The 24,374-nt window shown below is 44.6% G+C and overlaps 1 protein-coding gene across 1 annotated transcript; it reads left to right on the top strand.

The window, feature by feature from the left end:
- Positions 1–6,855: 6,855 nt before the first annotated feature.
- Positions 6,856–21,779, top strand: PRDM14 (PR/SET domain 14). Its single transcript, XM_010967136.3, has 7 exons — positions 6,856–7,573; positions 8,193–8,246; positions 8,342–8,499; positions 9,700–9,970; positions 14,066–14,268; positions 17,096–17,197; positions 20,820–21,779. Exons 1-7 carry the CDS (start codon positions 6,874–6,876, stop codon positions 21,042–21,044), a joined length of 1,713 nt encoding a protein of 570 aa, XP_010965438.1. The 5' UTR covers positions 6,856–6,873; the 3' UTR covers positions 21,045–21,779.
- The last annotated feature ends 2,595 nt before the right edge of the window (positions 21,780–24,374 follow it).

Below are 24,374 nucleotides of genomic sequence, written 5' to 3'. Positions count from 1 at the left end.
GGGCTGTGATTGTTAGGTCTGTGATCAGAGACCTCTGGCTGGGGACTGAGGTCAGAGATGTGCAAGCAACACACATCCGACCAACCATCGTCAGCTCTCATGGGGTCATCTCAGTCCACACCCATGCCTCCAGCAGCTAAACACCTGTTTCTTATGTATATTCTCATTATAATTCAAATTCTTGTGCATATCTTACAAAATGACATGATTTTCCAAGTGACCACTTTGAGGAGCTTTCAATATGACCCAAATTGTCCATCTTAAGAGCACCTTATAAAAAAAATTAAAAAAATTAAAAAAATTTTAAAAATTTAAAAAATAAAAAATAAATTAAAAAAAAAAGAGCACCTTAAAACATAGGGGCAAAACAGGTTGAAGCAGCAAATGCAATTAATTATTTAACTCAATATTCAATGGTCAGCTGCTTATGACTAATACGAAGAGCCTTAGAATTTAAGATGGTACAGGCAGACTGTAATCGCAGCCTTCCCAACCTCCGTCAAATAGCACATGCATCACCAGGTCCTCCTTCAGATGCTCAGCCCTGGCTTGAAAGAGTTGATTGGAAGAAGTTGGGAAACAATCTGTGTATTCCTGAGGTCCGTCAGACAGAACAAGGACCAAAACAGGCAAACAAAAAGCATAAAATCTGGTATAATCCCTATTGAAGGCAATACTTCTTTGAGTCAAGACTGACTGGGCATTAATCCATTTTTTTAAGAAAAAAAAAGCAAATTCATTGAGAATTTTAGAAATTGCCTTCAGACAGCAATCTGGGGTGGAGCAATACACAGATGCTTTGGTCACATTATCCTCATTTTTGAATGAACAGCCTTAAGCCAGAAATCAAGGAACTGATACTTCATGGCTAGAATAGGATAGATGTATATAGCATTTGTCCCAATATTTTGAAGTCAGAGAACAAAACTGGAGTTAGACTCTAATCAAGTTAATGCTTTTTCAAATTAAACACCTAGATGACCCCAGGTACTCCTTATGCCTCCCTCACAAAAGCTTCCCCCTCAAAAAAGATACTTGCTGCTACTATGAACAAACGTGCTGCTGGAAGGCCAGCTGCTTCACTTTGGGCAAGGAAAAATCTTACAGTGAGAGGGGTTCCAAGGAGAAGGTAGCACCCAACTTGCAATTCTTCCCTTGAAACTCACACGAAGAATTACCATAAACTCTTGTGGGCCACACTCCTTTCGTAGCGTTACAGATGCTACATTTTCAACAATAACCTTGCTAGGAAGTCCATCCCTTCCCCTTGGAGTCAGTGAAAACCTAGGAGGAAGATGTCTCCAGCAGCCCTCAGACAGCCCCTGGGTCCCAGCTGCCATTATTCTCAGTCTTTTTGCTAAAAACCTGCTCTTCCCCAAGCTAAACTTAAGGAGGAGAGACATTTATCATGGAAACAGAATTGCCAGATTAAGATTTCCTAAAAGGTTCTCTTCCCTATTCGTAATCATAACACAGCAATTTGGGTACAATTACATAAATTAGACACAACTTGAAAATTTCTATGAGGTACTAGAATCCCAATGGACTGGAAATTTACCACCACTTTCAGGGTTACTGGGGCTGAGCACATCTAGGCTCAGACCAACCCATCCCTGCTTTTACCCAGGCTTGTGTGGTAACTGTTGAAGCCAGAACAAAAGGAAGAATTAAAATCCATAGTAAAAGGATTAATAGGCAAAGGATTCATTTCACTTTGCACTAGCACTTAATTTTAATTAATTATAATAGTTATAATTAATTAATTAATTATAATACGCCTATCCTGACTATTAAATAAGCAATAAATGAGTGTACAGGCTTACTCACCACGTCAGGGCTATCCTTAAGATGATTATACTCAAAAAATAAATAAATAATAGATTTTAAAAAGACTATTATGCCCCACATTCCAGTGGTCCACAATGCCCAGTACTATTCTCTCCCCCAGTTCCACCCAAGGCCACGGTTTACAGCTGCGCATCTACATTCTGCCTTCTTTCAAGCCTGTTCTCTTAAATTCAAACACTGAACACCTGTTCACCTGTCCCTGGGAGAAGCCGCCATATACATACATCATTATGCCTCAGAGATAAACTGTGGTTCCTTACTCTTCATAAGTTCTCAATTAGGACCTCAAAGTTTCTCTGTAGAATGAGCTTTTGCTAAACTAAAGATTAGGAAAGCACTAAAATGAGGTCTACCTTCTCTGACTTTGAGCACAAAAAGACACCGTCCCCCCAAAAATCACAGTTTTCAGCAAAAGGCTCATTATCTAGGGCATGATTTATTGCAGGCAAGCTCTTACTCTCTGATTAACTGCTTACAGGGCCATCCGCAACTTCCCTAGACCCAGTGCTGAAAAAGAAATTGTAGACAGACCGTTCCCAACTTCTCTGAAATTGCTTCATCTTTAGGACTTTTAGGTGACAAACCCTCTTTCCTGGAAAACACATGCCATAAATGCAAATTTGGTAGACCAGAGCTAGCTCTTCAACAACCCCTAGCCTTGGACAATTTAACTCACTGTTTTAGAATCTTCCTTGAACCAAATGGTCAAAACTTACATCTTCACAAGTGTCTTGCAAGACCTGGCCTCTGCTGATACTCCAACCTCCCTAGCTGTCTTTTCTCCAACAAGCATCCTTCAGTTCTGTGAACAAGACTCACTCCCTCCAGGCCTCAGGGCCTTGGCACCAGTGTTCTGTTGACCTGGAATACCACTTGCTCTCATCATCTAGTTAATTTCTACAGGTATCTTTCAAATCTTCTGGGGCAGGGGAACTCTCCCTGTCCTCCCAGCCTAGGTCAGGACACGCTCCTTTTCCCTTTTATTGCTACTTCATATTTTCTTCTTTCCCATCACAGTATCTACATCTCCCATCACAGTTCATAGTTACACATTCATCAAGTACTCACACAAATATTTATCTTCCTGTAAGACTGTTATGAGGACCAGGGCTGGACTGGGCCTCTCTGCTTCCAACTGTGTTCCCTGTGCCTGGCACATTAATAGTGAGGAATTCAGGAATTTTGCTGGCTAAATGACAAAAAGGCAAATTAAAATAAGATATTACTTTTCACAGGAGAGATGGCAGCTTTAAAGGATATTCAGTATCAGGTAAGGGCGTGGAGACACAGGGTCCTCACAGTCGTTGACGGAGGTATAAATCAGTAATGGTTTGAAGTACCCATCAAAAGGTTCAATGTTGATACCTGTTGATCCAGAGATTTCACAACTGGGTATTTTATCGTACAGACACAGCAGCACAGGTAAGTATCTGTATAACCATGTTCCCAGAAGTGGCTTGAAGTGTTGAAAAACTGGCAACAACTTATATACCTTTCAAGAGGAGGCTGAAAAACTACGGGTACACTCAAAATGAATTTCTGCACCATGCAGCTGTTATAAGGAAAATAGTTAATACCAATGTACTGATAGGAACAATGACTAGTAGAATGGGAAAAGTTGCATAAAAGTCTAAAGTATAATCCCATTTTGTTTCTTTAAAAATCATGCATATATAAACACAGTTTTAAAGTCTGCTTTGTTTTGGTTTTTTAAAGTAATGGAAGTAGGGAATAAACCAAACTGTTAGCCAGTTTTACCTCTGGAGAGTAAGGGTGAGGGGTAGGCAGAGATTCCCACTTCTATTTTTATCGATTTCTCTAAACTATTTAAACAAGCAAGCTTATAATTTAAAATATATTTTTTAAAAATTATTACAACTTCTAGAGTCTTTGCAGAACAAGACGACGATAAGGCTCATGTTGCCTCTGCTAAACCGAAACTACAACCAGTGAGCGACTGCACTAAAAAAATGGCCCCCAGAGGACCCGACATCCACGGACCACCCAAGCGACAGCGCATCAGTCTTTAAATCCTACCTGTGAGGTCTAGGAGGAAGGAAGGAAGATACAGTAAATGGAAGGGGGTCGTGGGGGTCCTGGGTTGAGCATGCCGCCAGAAGGAAGACGGCAGCAGAATTTATTCTGCTTTTCAAAGTACATGATTCTCCCCGGAGGTGCTGGCTCTTGGGACAAGATTCGACGGATACTTTCCCACCCTTTAGCCAAGATCTTAAGAACTCAGGTAGAGGTACAGAATCTAGAACAAGGAGAAAAGGAAACCCTGGGCTCCTTGTCCATCCCACCCTGGTTGAGAAAAATCACGCGCCGCCCCTCCATTTCCTTGAATTTGGGAAACGGGTCTGGACGTGGGCAGCGTGGGCTGCACCGACCACGTCGGGCGGGCGCGGGGACTTGGCCCCCCCACGTGGGCGTGGCAGGAGCGGGAAGAAGACGCCGGCCGGGCGCGCACCGCGCTGGCCCTGGAAGGCCCCGGAAGGCCCCGGGGACCCCGCGCCTGCCTCTCCTCCTCCCGCACGGCCGTGCCCGCGGCGAAGGCAGCAAGGTCAGGCCCCAGGGGCCGGAGGAGGGGGCGCCCGCCAGGCTCTCGAAGGTCTGGTGGGTCGCGGAGGAAGCCCCACTGAGTCGCAGGCCTCCCTCCTCCGCTGATTTGAGGACCTTTAGCGGTGTCTCTCCGCCGGAAGGACGCTGCCTCCTTTCCTTCCCTCCACGTTTAGTGACCCAGCCAAGGCCAGGCCAGATGTGAGTGAGGGTTTACGCCTCTTTCAACCCGCACAACCGCGCCTAGAGGCAGGGAGTGCTCGCCCCACTTTGCAAAAAGGAAGCAGCGGCGGGGGTGGCGAGGACCTGGCCAAGGTCACCCGGCATTACAAGGATATTCCCCCACCCTAGATGTTTCCCTGTGTGAATGTGAATAGGCCTAAGTGCTCCTTTCTTTCCCTCAATGGCAGGCGAGGAGAATAAAAATGCGGCCTTTGAGCGCCGGGTGTGGGCCTGAAAAGTCCTGCACGTTCGAGGTCGCGGGCCTTCCCCGGGGGTAGGGACGACCACGGCGGCACGGTGGCCGGTTTCCGCACATCGAAGGCTGCTTAAGAAGTAAAAGCGCCCGAGAGGGCTCAACACCTACCCGAAGCCGGGAGCGGCACGGGCGCCGAGCCCACCGCGTCTAGGTGTCACCACCTGGGACCCGAGGAACGGTGCCTGGCTCTTCACGAGGTGTCAGGGACAAACGTCCACCTGGTCCCTAGGTTTGACGCCGCCTTCAGTCAAGCTCGGCTCTGCGAACTAGAAGGCGAGAGGCGGGGGCGCGACCCCGGCACGCAAGTCCCGACCTTACCGGCGCGGGTGCAAGTTCGGCGTGGGCGCACGGGGCCTGTCTGGGGACCCCGACAATTCGCCCAGGCTTTTTGCTGTCCCACCCCACCAGCCTGGAACAACAATAGTTCCCGCCCCAGATAGCGGGCGGCGAGCGCTCTCCGTCGGGGTCCTGGGAAGGGTCTGGAGAAGTGAGAAGGTAAGGGCGCGACCCCCTGAGGACCGAGGGCGAGTCGAGCGTCAGCCAATGGCGGCGGTGGGCGGGGAGGAGACAGACCTGGGAACCTGCGTGGACCACGTCCCTTCCCCACCCTCGCGCTCTCTATGCCCCGCGGCCCCGCCCGCCCGCCACCCTCTTTAAACCCGGCTCAGCCCTCCCTGCCCTCCCGAAGCCTACCGGTCCGGAGCCTGCGTCGCCCTTCTGCGTCCCGGAGGTGCCCGCTCGGCAGCTGCGCTCTCGTAGGTGGGTGCGGACCCGGGCGCGCGGCGGTGGCCACGGGCTGTAGTCCGCTGGGGTGGCCGGAGAGCGCAGGCGGCAGTTGCTGACGCGGTTTGTTTTGGGGGTCGTTTTGCCCTCTCGGAGCTTTTACTCCTTAAGAAGCTTTCAACCGTAAGTCGCAGATTCTTGGGCTGAGGGGAGGCCGGGAGCGGAGTGCCTTTGGGGACTCAGGAGGAGACGGGCGGATGCCTTCGTCGTGGCTGACCTCTTCTCCTGACCCCGTGTTCTTTAATTTCTGAGTCACGACCCTAGTTGGTTTCCTTATTGGGCTCATTGATCTTCTCCTCAAGACCCGCCGACCCTGCGGGATTCCATCTCCCAGCCTTGGTGAACTTCTGTCCATTAAAACGCCATCCTTTCGGGGTGGGGGCCGCGGCGGCTCAGGAGCCAGAGTCTGCTCTCTCCCGCCTGGCCTGGGGCTCATCCTCGCTTGCTCCCGAGAGGCAAACTCCAGGTCCCCTAAGCCCATGGATGGGGTAACGAGTTTCCCCAGGGACTTGGGAGATGTGGCGGGACTCAACCCACGTGGGGAACTGGAGATGGCTGCAGAGCTCGGAGGGGAGCCGAAGGTGGCGTCCTCCTCTTAGCTCGGACCGCCTAAGTCCACGAGGTCACACCCCGGCCTCGCGGCGGGGCTGCCTCCCCAGACCTGCCCCCGGGCGGGGGGTGGGGCGCATCTTCTGCTCGATCCGACCCGGGCCCTTGGCTCTCCCCTCCCTGCTAGGGACCCAGTAGCGCCGGGAGTGGGAAGGCCCCGCGGCTGCGACCCATCCTACAAAAGAGGATTTTCTGGACTGAGAAGTAGGTGGAAGAGGGAGCTGGAAAGGATTTTGCAGGAGCCGGGTTTGGGGCGGATGTAGAGAGCGGGTGTTGGAAACCACGGTGCTTGGTCAAACAGTGTTTGGAGAGGGAAAGCCAAGGCAACGCTTACCAGGAACTTGGAGTCGGGCAGAATCCTGGCAGATTTTCGTTTGGGTTTGGGGGGGGGAGGATGTTTGTTTTTATTGCTGTTTTTGTTTCGTTTGTGGGGTAGGGCTTGCGGGATCGAAGTGAGAAGTTTATCTAATTCCCTTCGACCCAGGACTGCTTCGGATGGTGAATGCTAGGCCAGCAGGAGCCGGGCCTCAGCGGCCCGCGCCCCTCACTCCGCCGCGCTTGTTTTTCCGCAGACCCGCCGCGTGCTGTGGCCGGGGATGGCTCTGCGGCCGCCAGGTGAGGCCGGAGCCCTGGACAAAGTGTGCTACCCGCCCGACAGGCTCCAGAGCAGCCCTCAACACCTGGCCGCCTACTACACGCCTTTCCCGCGCTGTGGCCCCTACGGGAGCACCCTAACCGCTGCGGAGGAGGGTTTCCGACCTTTCCGGCCGCTGGAGGCCTTGTCTGCGTCCCCGGCTGTGCCCCCCTTAGCCTTCCGGCCCGCGCCTCCCTTGCTGAGCCCCGGCCTGGCCCTGCAGAGGGAGCCGCTTTACGACCTGCCCTGGTACAGCAAGCTGCCGACGTGGTACCCCATTCCCCACCTGCCCGGCGAGGTGCCGCACTTCCTGAACAGCGGTCCCGAGTTTACGGGCGCCACCAGTGAAGACTTGGGCCACATTGGCTGCCGTAGCGACAGTGGCCAATGCTGGGGACTTGAAAGTTTAATTCCGCCGCCCCCTGCGGATGCTTCCCTGTTGCCTGAGAGGCCGAAGACCTCCCAGCTGTTATCTTGCTCTCGCAGCGAGCTCTCTGAGGATGGCCCCAAACTCGTGAACCAAGAGGGGAAGGCATCTCACCGTTACCACTTCAGCCTGGAAGACCTGGACTTAGTTCTATACGGAGTCATTCCCAGCCCTCAGCCCTCAGCCCTCCTGCACCATGCGATTTCGGGCCTCCTGGTCCCCGCAGACAGCTCTGGTAAAGGCAGTCCTCCTCGTGATCCAGGAGTTGGGTGTAGGGTCGGATGGAAATTGAGCTGGGGACAGGAGGGGGAAGGGGCACTTTAAGTGGATCTGAAGCTGTGCAAGTACTGAAGGGGAGTGTATGTGCTTCCATCAGAGGATGTACCTGGGATGGCGGGGCTCACCCCCGAGGCCCTATTTGCAAAACTGCATGGCTCCTGGTAGTTTTGTGAGAAGTAGGGTGAGGAGAGAAATGGGCCATGAAGTGGGCGTATTGGGCGGGCTCAGATTCGACCAGGATGTACCAGGTATGTCAATGAGAGAGAGCCTCAGGCAGTTCACAATGGGAGTCTCAGCTCAGCCTTCTGACCTTCGACAAAATCAGCATTATCTCTGATTGTCGAGGTACTTAAATTTGCAAAAGGAATTAATTTACAACAGAACCAACTAGGATTGTCCTGAGTCTCAAATGAGAAACTGTATATGCAAAAGGATCAGGAAAAATAGAAAGGATAGGTAAACATTAAATGCAGGGTAATGGTGAGCTCTGGGGAGTGGGGGGGGAAACTGCTGGATGAAAGCATTTCATAGTACATTTTATCAAAAAATAAAAATTTAACCCTGTCTTATTCTAGGGTCTGATTCTCTTCCTCAGACTCTGGATAGCGACTCCCTTCAGCTGCCAGAAGGTAGGCAGGGTTCCTGGCTTGCTTCTCTTTTCCCGAACAAATAAATGCAGGCAGTCTCCTCACTGGCTTTCTTTCCTGCCCTGGGCTCGCCCTAGGTCTCTGCCTCCAGCAGACCGTGTTTGGTGAAGTCGCACATTTCGGTGTGTTCTGCAGTAGCCTGGTTGCCAAAGGAGTCAGGTTTGGGCCCTTTCAGGGCAAAGTGGTCAACGCCAGCGAGGTCAAGACAGATGGAGACAATTCTCTGATGTGGGAGGTAAATGTGTTTCTGGTGGGTTGGTGGAAAGTGGGGAGGGAGGCGCGTGGGGAAAAACCTTCTCTGCTCCTCTGGGAGAGTCTGGGCCTGAGAGAGGGGACACTCTGGGCAGCAATCTGCTAACTATGCTGCTTGTTTTGCAATATAAAAGGAAGGAAAGGCAGACGACCAGCCCAGGGGAGGATAGCACCTCTGCATGGATTCCAGGAATTCTGCGGGGCCTTAAGGCATTTTCATCTGAAGATGAGCCGTAATATACATTTAAACAATTAACACATTGGGTTACATTTATAGACAAAACCAAATGCTTTAAATATTAGAGTGATGCTAAGAATATACCAAAGGGATGAAAACCAGATTTAAAATTTTTGATGTTATTTGAGGATTTTTAAAAACTGATACTCTTGACTGTGCATGAGGCATGCTGGTAGAACTGCAGTTTTTCAGAATGTATCAGATTGCCCCCCTCCCCCTGAATTTCTACTTCGAGGAATATAGTTTAGGAAAACAATCTGAAATTCGGATTTCACAGGTTTGTTAGTAATAATAGAACATTGGTGTTGGTAGAATTGCCAACAGCAGAGAAAGAATTAAATTATGGCTCCATCAAAATTAAAATTAAGAAATAACAAATAACTAAATTTTTTTTTAGTTATGGCTCCCAATACACATGAAAACTAAGTTGGGATAAAATACAAAACTAATCAGTTGTCTTTAAGTGGTGGAATTAAATGTAACTTCTTGTTTCCCTTACCTGTGTTTGTGAAATTTAAAATCTGCTTAGAAATTTGGAAATCAAGAAAGTGATAAAAGTAAGAATCTTTTAAAAATATCGTATCACCTGCAGAGATATTTTTAAGTTAATAAATGTATTTAGGCTTAATAATATTAATAATAAATATATTTAGTGGGTCAAGTGTGAGATTTGTATTATAAATTTTTACTGTATAGCACAGGGAACTATATTCAATATCTTGTAGTAACCTGTAACAAAAAAGAACATGAAAAGGAATATGTATGTATGACTGAAACATTACGCTGTATACCAGAAATTGACACAACATTGTCAACTGACTATACTTCAATTTTAAAAATAAACAAATTTTTTAGAAGAATTATAAAATTTTAATAAGTAAAGTTGATTTTATAGGTCAGACCAAAAATATATTCATTCCAAACTTTGTGTTTTATTTCATTTAGATCTTTGAAGATGGTCATTTGAGCCACTTTATTGATGGAAAAGGAGGTGCGGGGAACTGGATGTCCTACGTCAACTGTGCCCGTTTCCCCACAGAGCAGAACCTAGTGGCAGTGCAGTGTCAAGGACAGATATTTTACGAAAGCTGCAGGGAGATCCACCAGAACCAAGAGCTCTTGGTGTGGTACGGAGACTGCTACGAGAAGTTTCTGGACATTCCTGTGAGTCTGCAGGTCATAAAGGAGGGGATGCAGGCGTCCGAGCCCTCTGAAGGTGAGTGCACGCCTTTGCCTCACCCAGTGAGGCCCTGTTAGTGGAAGGACTGAGCTCTTTCCCAGCACAATGTTCCTGCAGCTTCTCCACTTGCTTGTGGAGTTTCTTCCCCAACAAAGGCCAGTGCAGGAGACAAAACCGAGGAGAGTGTCTCTAACCAGGCAGGCCTCACCCAGCTGGAGGAAGATGCCCTCATCTTTCCAAAGCTGAGGAAATCCAGATGCTGAAGCTACTTCTGTTCATGACGATATCTTTCCTTTTACCCGCGACCCCTCTCAGAGAATAAAATACAAGTGATTTAGACGGATGCAGCCTCTGCCTTAGGTGAGCCAGATTCTGCTGCATCTCTGCTGAGGCTTACACAGCCCATGAAGTCAAAGCTTTGGAGCAGTGTTTTTCGAGTGGAGGGTTGCGGTATCTTAATGGGTTGGGAAATCGATTTGGTGGTAGAGACCAGCATTGAAGAAACGAGAAAAAACAAAGAATAAAATAGAATAGAAGATACTGATGTGAATCTAAGAGCTTAAGTAAGCATTGTTTGATGATATTTTTTATTTAAATGGATATGGGTGTGCTGGGTCTCAAACAGAAAATGTATTTCTTCAGTCAGCTTTCAGAAGCATAGAGCTAGACCTTCACTCTCAAGTTTTATGTGGCTTGGAATACCTGGGGATCTTGGGAAGATGCAGATTCTCATTCAAGGTTGGAACCTGAGAGTCTGCATTTTTATCATGCTTCCAGGGGATGCTGCTGGTCCCTGGACCATATCTTAGTAGCAGGGAGCTAGAGGACCACCAACCCACTCCTTGGGAATGAGCCTCTGGAATTTGCATTTTAAAAAAGCTCTCTGAGCGATTGATTTTTATATCCACAAAAGCTTGGGAACCACTGGTCTCCAAGGTGGGACAAGACAAATGCAAATCACTGTAATATGTGTAGTCAGATCGAAGACCACTTCATTAGGTTATAACAAATGTCATAAGTAGCATGTAAAAGAAAATGTGAATTGCATTCATCACATACTGCAGCGATGGTCTACATGCATGTCTCCCTGTTAGAGTGAGACCCACAGGGCAGGAGACAACCCTGAACACCTTAATATCCCCTGTTCCTGGCTCCCCATGTGTGTTGAATGGAGAAAGACATTGCAACTAAACTGGAAGAAGCTGCTTAAGGCTGAGATGAAATAAGAGATAGGTTAGGCAGGGAGAGGAAAGGCAGTCCAGGCTCCAGGAATAGTGAAGCCAAAGGCAAGGACGGGTTCACCAGGGTTTAGGAGGTGAATAATGAACAGTCTGTTTCCAGAGGCCGAATTATGAGGGCCTGTCTAATTGTTCTGGTGAACTGTCATCCCACTGCCCCAACATGTGGGTGGGATGGGATGGTGGTGGGGCTGAGATGGCAGGATTCTCTTGAGTCCATGGGGTTCACAGTTGGGTTCACAGTTCACAAAAAGCCAAGTAAGTCTTTTTGGTCACTTCCAAAAATGTAGCAATCACTTTTGAAATAAAAGTGAAAAATAGATTTGAGAAAAATGCTTATTATCATGCTTAATAACTCACAAAATACAAAAATTATCCTTTTCAAAAATTATTTAACACTATGTGTCAGAGCTATTAAAATGATCATGACCTTCAGTGTATCAGTAATACTTTTTTTGGAAATTTATCTTCAGGAAATAGTCCAAAAGGAAAAGCTTTGTCCACAAGGATTTTTAATACAGCGTCATCCATATTAGGGAAAAATCACGAACAACCTAAATGCCCAATAGTAGAATAATTGCTAGGTAAATGATGATATATTAACATGGAATAATATGCAGAGATCACAATCATAAGTAACAGGGATGAGGGCTTTTAATGATAAGTGGAAAAAATCCCCTGCCAGCAGTTGGTTACGTGGTTACTTCTAAACCACGTTCAGTGCATATTGGCTCTGTTAACGGGGGTACGTATTTAGGCTAATTTGTAGCAGAGAACTTGTAAACAACTTAATTTGTTGGGAAGACTAATGGATGAATTCGTTTGTTTTCTGTTAATAGGAATGTTTTGGGAGAGGATAAAAAGGAAAGGAAAATCAAAATTCCTCTGTCCTCACAAAAGAAAGGCCTTCCCCCCCACCCAAAGGCTTTTGGTGACATTTGATGGGAGCCTCCTTTATGGTCTTGATTGGGAGGGAAGGGCCTGGGCCCTATGTGGGCGGGTTATTTGAGTTTGCAAGCCTGAGGAGTGTGTGTTTTGGGGGCTCGAGGTGTGGAATGTGAACATGGCTCTTACCAAACTCTGAATGTTGTGTTTGTGGTGGGGCAGAAAGCTTCATTTTCAGTATTGAGAAACCCTGGGCTAAAAAGATTGAAATGGGAGGGAGGGAGGAAGAAAGGAAACAGGGTAAAATTTGATTAAGATAAATTTCCAAAGACTTGAGCAGAAAACAGGCAGCTGAAGCCTAATTAGTGAGGGTGCTGTGTGTCATTTCTGCCTCAGTGGTGGTTCTTATGCAGATTTACTGTTGAGCTGTCATTCTGAATTCTGGTGTGCTTTTGTGCTTTGATTTGTAAAGATTGCTGACCCAGTGTTGTAGACTCCCCTCTCTCCCCAGGAAGCAGGAAGGCCAGGTATTTCTAACCAATGAAAATTCTAGCTCCAAGCAAAAACCATCCCAGCAGGGGGATTCCGAAAGCATTAGCACCTCAATGAAAGCGGCAGACGGAACTGGGCAGTGGATCATCCTGGGGTCAGTGGTTGCTTTCCTGGTTATTTACTTAATAAAATGATTTATTTTCATGGCCACCTGTTAAAAGTGCCTGGGACATAGTTATCAACTAACAAAGCTCCCGATGGATGGCTTCCCTGCTGTCCTGCCATTAACTAAAAAGATATCCACCTACACACTTGCACATACTCACTCCTGGTCCTTCTCTCCCTCCCTGGGGCCAGACAATGAGGTTCCAGTGATGCATTCAGTCAAAGCCACTTTATCCCCTGGAATCCAGAGTGTCCTCAGCAGGGATGCTTTCGTAGGTGGCTCTGGTCCTCTTCCCACCCCTCAACACATAGACACCCCTGAACCTGGCACCTCCTTTGCTAGGGTCAGCTGCATCCTCTCTAACCTCTCCCCCACTGCCTCCACTGAAACAGATTTACCTTTCTCAGTCCTGTCTCATTCAGTGACAGTATCACTTGTGGGTAAGAACTTGCTGTTAATACTAAATTAATCATCGGAACAACCCTATGTATTTGGGAAGGCAAGTTATTGTCATCCTTGCTCTATACATAAAGATTCTAGTTCTGGAATCTTCCCCAAAAGTTCAGAGCAGTGACCTTTAGGCTAAAAAGGTGCCTAAAACTTTCAGTGGGGTCAAATAGAACAGTAACTTGTGAAGCCTGGAGAGAAGCTGTGGGTGCCATCATGGTCCTGGGTGGACTTCCTTGAACTTGTAGCTCAGGCTGATCTGAAAGGGGCAAATGTAGTAGGTATTTGGGCTATGAACCTTGTAACACAGGCCAGTCAGGAGTGTGTTCAAGACCTGTAGGGTGGACCTGCTCTTACATACAGCTAGAGGAAGGGCTTCTTCAGCAAATACATTTCAGGGAACAAAAGAAAAGGAGAATCTATAGATGAAGAGATTGAAAAGATAGCAACCGTGGAAAAAATGTAGGTGTTGAACCCTACGTTGAACAAACTGACAAACTGTTTATAATTAAACAAATAGACGTGTGCATATGTAAATATATATGTATTTCTATTAAGGAATAAGGGTTGACTATTTATGACAACGGCATTAAGGTTATGCTTTTTTAAAAGCACATCTCATTATCTTTTCAAGATTACCATTTGAGATGTTTATGAACCAAATGATAATTGATGAAAAGAATCCATTATGGAGCGAAATGACATAAATGGTCATTGTCAAAGCTTGGTGTTTGGACATATGAGGGTTTATTCTTTTTTAATTTTTTTCCCCTTTTTCAGTTTTATTCTACTATTTTGACTTTGGTATGTGTTTTAAATTTCCTGTAATAAAAGGTTTTTTAACAATCGCCTTGAAAATAAAAATAAGGGAAGGTAGCTGACACTCCTCCCTGTGCTTCACAGAGTCTACGGAAGGTTACAGATGTGAGCGGTGCGACAGAGTATTTACCTACAAGTATTACAGAGACAAGCACGTCAAGTACACCCCGTGTGTGGACAAGGGTGACAGGAAATTTCCCTGTTCCTTGTGCAACCGATCCTTTGAGAAGAGAGACCGGCTCCGGGTCCACATCCTTCATGTTCATGAGAAGCACCGGCCTCACAAGGTAGGAATCAGAGCAGCAAAGAGCGCGCACACAGACACGGACACACACACACATACACACACACACACGGCCTCCTGGTGCAAGTTGCTAGGATTCAACGCCTGGTGCTTAGCATGCACAAGATCCTGGGTTCAATTCCCAGCACCTCCTCTAGAAATAAATAAATACCTAATTACCACCCCGCCACACCAAAAAAAAAAATCAGAAGCTACGAGATTAGTTTTTGTTTTGCTTTGGTTTTTGATAAAAGTAGAATACAGAAAAGGGGTGTCTGAGTCAGGTCAAGAAATGTCTACTAGGATGTTATTTGGATCATTTGCCTAAACAGCATGGACAATGGTGGGTCTTGGTTTGGAGTTCGAGGAGAGGAACTGTGGGTTCCTGGGGGACTGCAGACCAGGAGGTTGAGAGGTGACAGGAATGATGGGGAAGGGATGGAAACTGGAAGTAGTGACGTGAAATGACTCGGACTTCAAGAGAGGAGTTGTTTTTAGGGGAGAGTGGAGGGAGAGTAGTTTTAAAAGGCTGGGTCCTCTTATACTCTGTGTTCCCAAGAGTTCTTTAGTATCTTCTCTTTGCAGAGTCTGCCTGAGTCCTGAGTGGACTGGCCCCTTATCATGACTGTAAATACCATGTCACGTTGGGTTGCAACTCTCTGGCAGGAATTCTGTCCTGAGCTGGAGCTTGAGCTGGTCTGGCAACATCTCAGCCTGAATTTCGCAGGGCACCGACTGCACCTTCAGAGGGTTGAGGTTTTTCTCTTTTCTTATCTTTACTGCTTAACATTTTTAATTCTCTTTTAGTTTTCTTTATTTCATATACTTTAGTTTGAGTACTTAACTTTCAAGGAGATAAAATATATTTAATTTCTGCCAGAGCCCCAAAGAAAACATTTGATTTAATTTGAAAAAAAGAAGCTCAAGTAAAACAGACATGCAGAACTTCAGAGAAATGATTCACAAATCCCAGTTTCTGAAAGAGAAAAAATTACTGATTTAAAATGTTCGAAGATGCTGGGTGTACAACCAACGGTGAAAAACCCTGTTTTACCTTCAAGGAATCATCTTTTAGGATGCATAGTGAAAAATTTTCTGAGTCCTTTGTCTGAGGGTACTTTACTTACATACATACGTCTTTGATAATTTGGCTGGATATAGAATTTCAGATAGAAATAATTTTCCCTTAGAAATTTCAAAACATCATTTCATTTTCTTCTATCATTTGATGCTAATTTGGTTCTTGTTTCTTTGTAGTCAGTTTTCTGCTTTGGGAAAATTGTTCTTTATCTTCAGAGTTCTGAAATTTTAATAGAATGTGTTAAATTAGATTTTAGAAAATTAATTAAATTAAATTTTAGAAAAAAATTTCTTTTTTTTCTCCTGCTTTGTAATCAGTGGAAGGCAAAATATTCTTTCCACCTGAAGGTACAATTCCTCAGCTCAAAGGAATTTTCTTGTTCTTTCCTTTGTTTTTATCTGCCTTCCAGACCTTTATTCTCTCCTGAAATTCCTTTTGGCCAGATGTTAAGTTGAATCTACCTCCCTGTGCTTAACTTTTGATTTTTTTTATTAGCGTTCTCTGAGAATTCCCCAATCTTATTTTTTACGTCATGTATTCAGTCTTCAGCAGTCCGCTGATTTCATAACATATACAGCATTAAAAAAATGTTTTTTTGGCGGGGGAGTAATTAGGTTTATATATTTATTTTTAATGGAGGTAAGGGGGATTGAACCCAGGACCTTGTGCATGCTAAGCACATACTCTACCACTGAACTATTTCCTTCCCCCAGCATTTCTATCTATACTTTTGTTGTTGTTCATTTTTAATTTCCAATAACAGTTTTCATGTTCTAATTGCTTCTCTTCTATAATTGAGCTGTTCTTTTTCCAATATTAACTCAACATCTGACTTCTTTTGCTTTAGTAATGATAATACACGCTCATTATTAAACTTCAAGTAGTACAGAAGAATTAAAGGAGACTTTTATATTCACCCCAAATTCCCACCATCCAAAAAGACCCAGTCTTCCATTTGTGCCCATTAACACACCTGGGGAGCAGGGCATGGAAACACCATAGTTTCCTTTATCTGGTTCAGAATTCCTGAAAAGATCCAATAGGAGTCTTCAGGGTCAAGAGCACAGAGAAATGACTTGAACTGTTTACAGCAAGTGACTCTACCACCGCCTCTCACTGGACCTACAAAATGTTACCCTTTTTTTATAGGTACATATCCTGAATCACCTGTCACCTGCATCACCATGTTGGTCTATATATTTGTCCCCACCCTACAAGGTTTTTCTCCTTGTCTCTAGCAAAGTGTTTGAGCACATAGTCGGTTCTCCATGAATACTTGAATAAATTGCTAGGGGCTTGCAGTTCACTTCCAGCCTTGTGAGGAAGGCAGAGCAGGTATTTTGCCCATGAGGAAGATCGGGAAACAAAGAGTTCAAGTTTAACTGATTTGTTCTGGTCACACAGCTATTTGTTGACAGAGCAGGACAAATTCAGGCCCCTTGCTATCACCGTGATCCTGTCCAGTGCCCATGTTTCACACCTGAAGCAGCTAACATCCCAAGACTTCAGATGAATTGCCTGAAGTCACAGCATGGAGACGGCTCTGGAGCAGAGCCCGAGCTGCCGGAGCCTTCTCTGCCGTCCTGGGTGGGCTTTCTCCTGCCTACCAGACCCTCAGCCTGGATCTGCTCTATCCTCTGCCTGCAGATGCACACAGAAGAAACACAGTCTCCCCCAGGTGAACAGAATGGGGACGTTAACTTGTTAAGGGCAGGTGTGATTTCAGCTCTGTTTTTCTTTTTTGCCTTAGTGTTCTACGTGTGGGAAATGTTTCTCTCAATCTTCAAGCCTAAACAAACACGTAAGAGTCCATTCTGGAGACAGACCCTACCAGTGTGTGTATTGTACAAAGGTAAATGAAGCCTTCTCTTTTTTAAGTGTTTTAAATGGAACTTTCTTTTAAAAGATCTGTCTTGAGCGAGAGGGCATAGCTTAGTGGAGTGCCTGTGCTTAACATGCACGGGGTCCTGGGTTCAATCCCCAGTACCCCCACTAAGAAAGAAAGAAAGAAATCTAATTACCCCACACACACACACACACACACACAAAGAAAACATCTGTCTTGAGCCCTGTTTGGGTATCCATGGATAAGAATTTGGAGCATAAAGCCTGTCTTATGATGAGTTCTTGGTAAATTAGTTCATTGTCAGCCCAGTTCCCATTTCCAATCCCAGATATACTCATGTTTGCTTACAATGGTCAGATACAACTTCCTATTGCCAGTGGGCATTTGGGGGTGTATAATGAAATAGACCCTAAATTTACAGGAGCCTGATGACAGCAGACATGATCATGTAGTATTTCAGAGCATAGACTCTTAAACGCTGCTAATCTGAGTTTCCAGAACAATATAGCTGAAGTGGCATCTAATCTTCGTTATACAGAATGTTGAGTTACAAGAATGAAGAGACAAATAAGTGGTTAGGGGTTGCAGGGCTAGAAACAACATTTTGACCATGTTTTTAAAAAATACCAAAACACTTCACGTACTATTTTGGTGATAATACATCTGTGCTACCTAATGTATAGTTAGCCATTAACCATTTGTGGCTATTTAACTTAATAAAAATGAGGTAAAATTGAACATTTAGTAGCTTGGTTGCACTGGCAACATTCCAGGTGCTCAACAGCCCCACTCTTGGTGGCTGGTGACCACCGTATTGGATAGCACAGATACAGATCATTTCCATCACTGCAGAAGGTCCTGATGGGTAGCACTGGAACTTGCTGATTCTATCACTGAGTCATTTACTTTTTTTTAATAATGAAGTCATCAAAGGAATCTAGGTTCCCTTAGGGTGACCTCTAAACCTCCCAGACAGGAACAAAGCAGGAGTAAAAGTCTACCAGGCTTAGGGAAACGAGTACTACCAAAGAAGCTGTGTCAATAGAATGGAAATAATCAGTGTGGCAGAATGGGGCTGAGACATAGCCAGCCCCTTTGGAGCCAGCACAAACATGAGGAAGGTGGCCCTGGATCTGTGTGAACAAGCTGTTTGCCCTGGCGGATAAATGGTCTCCTGCAGGATTCCAGGAGCAACGTCAAAACAGCCCACCACCCTTCCTGTTTCTGGCATTCTAATTCTGATCCTCACTTCAGACTTGTAGCTAACCTGGGGATGAGAGGTGTCTGAAGAGGGAACTGCATGCACTTGGGGTCAGAAAGAGCTGTCTGGCATTCTGACTTACATATTAGACTCCTGTTAAGCAGATGGAGATTGTCCTTGTCTGGGTGTTCTAGGCAAGCACCCTCTGTGCTCCTGACTGAGCAGTGGCCCAACCCCACATGTGTCCGGGACACCCCAATGTCGAGTGCTTCTCTCCTAGCCCCCCACATCCAAGGTCAGTGGTTTAACCTGATGTTTTGTATCACTGTCAATGGACCCCCAAAACAGAATCATCACATCTCTAATAAATACTTGAAAATGACAAAGGTCAGAGCAGAGTATTGAAATGAATTAGGGGAAAGGTTGTAAGTAAGGGAAAGAAAAAAGTAGCAAAGAAAAGATATGTAAATAGAAAAGAATATGAAAAAGAATATATGCGTATATACATGATTGAATCACTGTGCTGTACACCAGATATTAACACAACATTGTAAACTGACTTGACTTCAAAAAAATTTTTTTAAAAAGATACATAAAAACAGCAAAGTGCTTAGGAATTGAAAATGGTACAGCCATTCCAGAAAACTGTTTGACAGTTTCTTTAAAAATTAAACTTGTAACTGCCATACAATGCAGCAATTGCTCTCCTGGGCACTTACCCCAGAAAAATGAAGGTTTATGCATTCACACAAAAACCTTAATAGCAGCTTTATTCATAAAAGCCCCAAACTGAAAATAACCCAGAAGTCTTTCAATGGGTAAGTGACTAATGAACTGTAGACTTCCACACTGTGGACTACTCGGCCATGAAAAAGGGTGAGCCATTGTACGCAGAACAGCCTCAGTGAATCTACAGAGAATCATCCTGAGTGAGAACACCCAATCCCAGAAGGTTACATACTGTACCTTCACGTGCATAACATTCTTGAAATAGTAAAATTTTAAAAATGGAGAACAGATTAGTGGTTGCCCTGGCTTAAGAAAACAGTCAGAGTGGGAGGCTATGCCCATCTGTCCCCTCCCCTCCTCTGTTTTTTGGTAGCCATGGAGATACTTATTTTCCCTTTGAAAATGGATAAGTTCTGCTTTTCTGTGATTGGCAAATGAGCTTGGTAAACACGTGGCATTTCTTGCACTTCTCCCTGTAAATTGTCCGCCATCTCCCTTTCCTCTCGCCCTCCAATCTGTCTGCCTTGACCTCTGCTTTGCTACAGCTCCTTTGCTATCTGCTGTTGGTTGACGCCTCACCTGTAGTGCGGTTCCCAAAGCCAGCCTCGGGCTACCTACAGCAATGGGCTCTGATGCGTGGGACAGCTGAGGCCTTGGGCTGTCCAGATTATTTTTTTTTCTTTTTATTTTGAGGACCCTTGAGGGTCCTTATGATGGAAATGTTCTGTATATTTTTTAAATTAAGTTATTTTATTTGGGGGGGGAGGGAGAGGTAGTTAGGTTTGTTTATTTATTCATAATAGCGGTTCTAGGGATTGAAGCCAGGACTCATGCCTGCTAAGTACACACTCTACTACTGAGCTACACCCTCCCTGTATCTTGACTATCAATGTCAGTATCCTGGTTGGGATGTTGTCCTACAGTTTAGTAAGATACAACCATTGGGGAAACTGGGTAAAGGGTATATAGAATCTGTATTGTTCCTTCTAACTGCCTGTGGACCTACAATTATCTCAAAATGTTTAAGTTAAGAAAAAGAAGAAAGAAACCAATAATTACTGATTTATGCAAAGACATTGGCCAGTATTAAGTACTCCTTCTGTAATGCAGTTTATCTTGAAGTGTGATCCTGGGATCACTTGCATCAGAACTGCTTGCTTAAACAATAAGGTCCTACTGTGCAGCACCAGGAACTAAATTCAATACCTTGTAATGGCCTATAATGAAAAAGAACATGAAAAGGAATATATATATGTAGAAATGAATTACTGTACTGTACACCAGAAATTAACAACACTGTAAATAGACTATACTTCAATAATAATAGTAATACAAAGACCTGCTTGCTTAAATGCAGTTTCCTTATTACCCCAAAGAGTATACTTAGCAGGATGCTTCGCGGGTAAGGTGGTCAGTCTGCATTTTTGACTAGACCCCCAGGTAGTCTTGGCCACTGGAGAGCCACTGTTCTAACCAGGGCTACTCAAAATCAGCCAGAACAATACAGCAGTCATGTCCTTTTGTATTAAGGCAGCTCCTGATGACCAAGAGTGCTCTGTGGCATTAAAGCCGAAGGTTCCTTGGTTGGAGAACTCGGGGGTGACAGAAGCATCAGTGACAATGACATCAACCCCTTTGACTAATTGGTTGTCCAGCTAATGAAAGTTTACTTTTTCTGCTGCTTTCTGTTCTCTGCAGAAGTTTTCTGCCTCCAGTATACTCCGCACACACATCAGGCAGCACTCCGGGGAGAAGCCCTTCAAGTGCAAGTACTGTGGCAAGCCTTTCGCGTCCCATGCTGCCCACGACAGCCACGTCCGACGCTCACACAGGGAGGATGACTGCTTCTGTGGCATCTGTGGGAAAACCTTCGCAGATCAAGACGCCTTCTACTCCCACGTGAGGTTTCATGAAGACTGCTAGCCCTCTGAGAGTTTGAGGACAATGTCTTTGTATTTCTTTCTTGATATTTCTTGTGTATGGCTGTGTCTTGTGAAAAAATGATAGTTATATTGAGATGAGAAACAGAATGATGGAACTGACCAATTAGCAGAATTTACCAGGTTTACTAACTGCGGTTTTAGCAGCGTTTGCAGAAATGTTTTTCACAGTTTCTTAAAAGAATGGAGTTTTGGTGAATTCAACTAGAAATTGTGAAAGCTGACTGCTAATAGGGCTTCAAGGTCTGGAAACTCAACATCAACCCTGAGAGGGACTGTATTTCATTTCAGGGACTAGGAGTAGAGTCTTTTGATTACATGAGGGAAAAAAAAGGAGGCTTTTTCTCTACTATTTGCCTCAGGTCCCTGATTATAATATGCCTGTAGCCATCCCCTGTTATATTTCTTGATAGAATAAATTCTTTAAAAATTCATTCAAGCCTGAACTTTATCAGTATTGTAACCAAGTGTTCAGACATGAATTAAGCCCCCATCTTTATTTGGATTCATTTTTAAACCCCTAGTTTCTACCCCTCCCCCATCATATGACAAATACCTGTTAATAGTTCGTTTAGCACCCAACAGAATTACTTGGAGGACACAGAAGTTACTTATTCACCCGACCATCTGTGACCTTTACCAGTTGGGTAAGAAAAGTTAAAACCAAAGGAAAGGCTAAACCTTGCAGTAGGCTAAGAAATAAATTAGTGTGTTTATATTGCTCTAGTTTTAAAACCTGATTTTATTCCTGATGTAGAGACAAGTGGAAATTTTGGTGGGTCTTCTAATTAGCTGGTCAGTGCTCATATAGACGATGCCATATACATGGTCACAAGGCTGACAAGCATGTGGAGATCATCTTTTCTAATAGGTAGGGAGACAGTGTCATCTCATGTGGGTAAACGTAGCCAACATGGTAGAGCATGAACCCTGTGAGTTTACCTCTTTACAGATGAGGAGATCAAGGCTGATGGGGGAGGGAAGTGGCACCACATTTGCCTCTAAGAGGCAAAGCCAGGTTTGCCTGACCCCAAAGCCCAGCCTCTTAATGAACCCATGATGCTCAACTTATGAATCCTGCTACGAAAGGAAGGGGCATTTTTCTGTTAATGGTCCCATTGTTCCCTATATGAAGGCAAGCAACAGCAAACTTTTAAAAATTCACATGGGAAATTGGAGCCCAGAATAAAAATGCATCGTAGCAAGCATTGCTACCCATCTGCTAGGTCACATCCCTAGTCATGACTCTGTTGGCTACCTAGGATTTTTCTTCACTCTTTATGCAGGGTCCACGTCTCAAAATGGAGCAGTTTTGGTGTGGAACAGATGTCCCTTCCAGAGGGAGGCTCCCAGCTGTGGCAGAGTCCTCTGAGAGAGAGATGTAGTGCAGGTGGAAAAGGCAGTGACAGATTTTCCTCTGGGGAATCCTTGGCTGCGTTGACTAGGTCTGAGTAATTTATCCTAATGGGAATGTGCCCTATTGTTTTAGGGCTGTTTAGTTCATGTTAATTAAGTCAGAACAATGGTCTTTTGAAAAGATCAGGGCTCATCCTGTAATTAGGCAGCCTTTCTCTGACTGCTAGTTCAAAGTATATTTCTTACGGTGTATTGGGTTTGAACGTTATTTTAAAACCAAACAGTAAAGCAAGACATCAGGAACTGGTGCAATGCCAGCTTTTTCAGTAGTTGAATAATTCAAATTAACTACTTTGTTCTTTGAATCAGAATACTAGCAAAGGAAGGTGAAAAAAAATTTTTTTTCCTCTTTTCTAGCACTAATTCCAAAATGCATGCATCCCAAATAATCCCTCAGTGTGTGAATCATGCATGCCCACTCTAACTGGAATCCTTTATTTAATCTGACCTGTTTATACAAAGTTTTGGTCATATTGACCGGGTTACATATATCAAGTTTTGATTTGGAAAATACAGTTAATTCATAACATCTTCCTTTGGTACTGACCTTAAACTCTCATGTTTCTTTAAAATGTGTGTCTCACCTATTCCTAAAGATAATTTAGATAAGCTTATAGCAATAAGAATAAAAAACTGGACTAAGACAGAGTAGAAGAAAAATTACCACATGGAAAGAGTTGAACTAAAACTCTCAGCTAGTACACTTGTGCTGGCTGAACAGTGTTGAAACAGGACAATTAGACTGTAGGCAGAATTTGGAGTTGGACAAACTTGTATTTGCACAACAGGTCCTCGCTGTATAGTGTTGGGCAAGTCACTTAATTTGAGGTTTAACATCCTCATCCATAAAATAATGTTTTAGGATATTATGAGAATTATGTAAAGTGAAACTTACATTCTGAATGATACTTAGTGATTCTATTTCCTTTCTCTTAATCTGTCAATGAAGGCAAAGGAGAGACAGAATTATGTGAATTTTATTATTGATACATAGATTTTCAGTGGTTCCTGGACCAGCAGTATCAGCATCACCTGGAAACTTGTTAGAAAGGCAAATAAATTCTCTAACCCTACCTAATATCTACTAAATCAGAAGTTCCAGGGGGGGACCCAGCAAAGCTTGAGAACCGTCACTTTATTTGATTTATCCTCTCAGTCCCTGCAACCTATTGGTGAGTAAAACTGAGTAGCTGGGTGACTTAGCAAAATCACAAAGTGGTTCAGTAGGAGGAACCATTAGAATGCAGATTGCAGGTCAAAGCGTGCTCTTCTTGGTTATAAAGGATAGGGATACCAACAGAACACAGCTGTCATTTACTGTTGGAAGCACGGAACTTTCTACAGCCACTAGGTTGGTCGATGGGATTTAGAGACCTTCTCATGAGGTAATTTCTCTGCTTACATTCTTTTTCTCTGAGTCTATGTCTGATGATAAATGTTATCTGTTCATTTATTAAGTAAAAAAAAAAAAGGAGGGGTGGTAATAAAAAAGGACATCTGAACCCTGGGGGTAAAAAAGGCTTAAAGTAAAGAGGCATCTGTGATATTGAGGGAGCTCTTAATGGGCCCTCTGGGTGTGCTTTTAGGACTCAGGGAAGCTGGCAGTTGCAGTGGACAAAGCAGACAGATGTTTGGGACCTCTGTGGGGCCTGAAGTAGGCGCAGAGTTGTGGCCGTAAAGTCATAAATGGGTTTGTACCCAGAGAGTACATGGTAAATTGGGGTTTAGAGAAACGGCCGCTCACAATATGATAGAGGTATGATCACAGACACCATCCTAGATGGTCTATTGGTGGTTCTAATTTTGACATGACAGTCTGCACAGTGTTTCATTCATGGTAGTTTGAAATATAGCTCAGTGGTAGAGCGTGTGCTTAGCATGCATGCATAAGGTCCTG

The sequence above is a fragment of the Camelus bactrianus genome, chromosome 29 (genome assembly GCF_048773025.1).
Source record: "Camelus bactrianus isolate YW-2024 breed Bactrian camel chromosome 29, ASM4877302v1, whole genome shotgun sequence".
NCBI lineage: Eukaryota > Metazoa > Chordata > Mammalia > Artiodactyla > Camelidae > Camelus > Camelus bactrianus.
The sequence above is the reverse complement of the archived record's forward strand: the minus strand, read 5'-3'. Positions and strand labels throughout refer to the sequence as shown.

Excerpts from the sequence above, each read along its gene's own strand:
- PRDM14 (XM_010967136.3), top strand. The coding sequence starts at position 6,874 with ATGGCTCTGCGGCCGCCAGGTGAGGCCGGAGCCCTGGACAAAGTGTGC. Across the intron at positions 8,500-9,699 it reads ACAATTCTCTGATGTGGGAG|ATCTTTGAAGATGGTCATTT; the intron begins GTAAATGTGTTT and ends TATTTCATTTAG. Across the intron at positions 14,269-17,095 it reads AGAAGCACCGGCCTCACAAG|TGTTCTACGTGTGGGAAATG; the intron begins GTAGGAATCAGA and ends TTTTTGCCTTAG.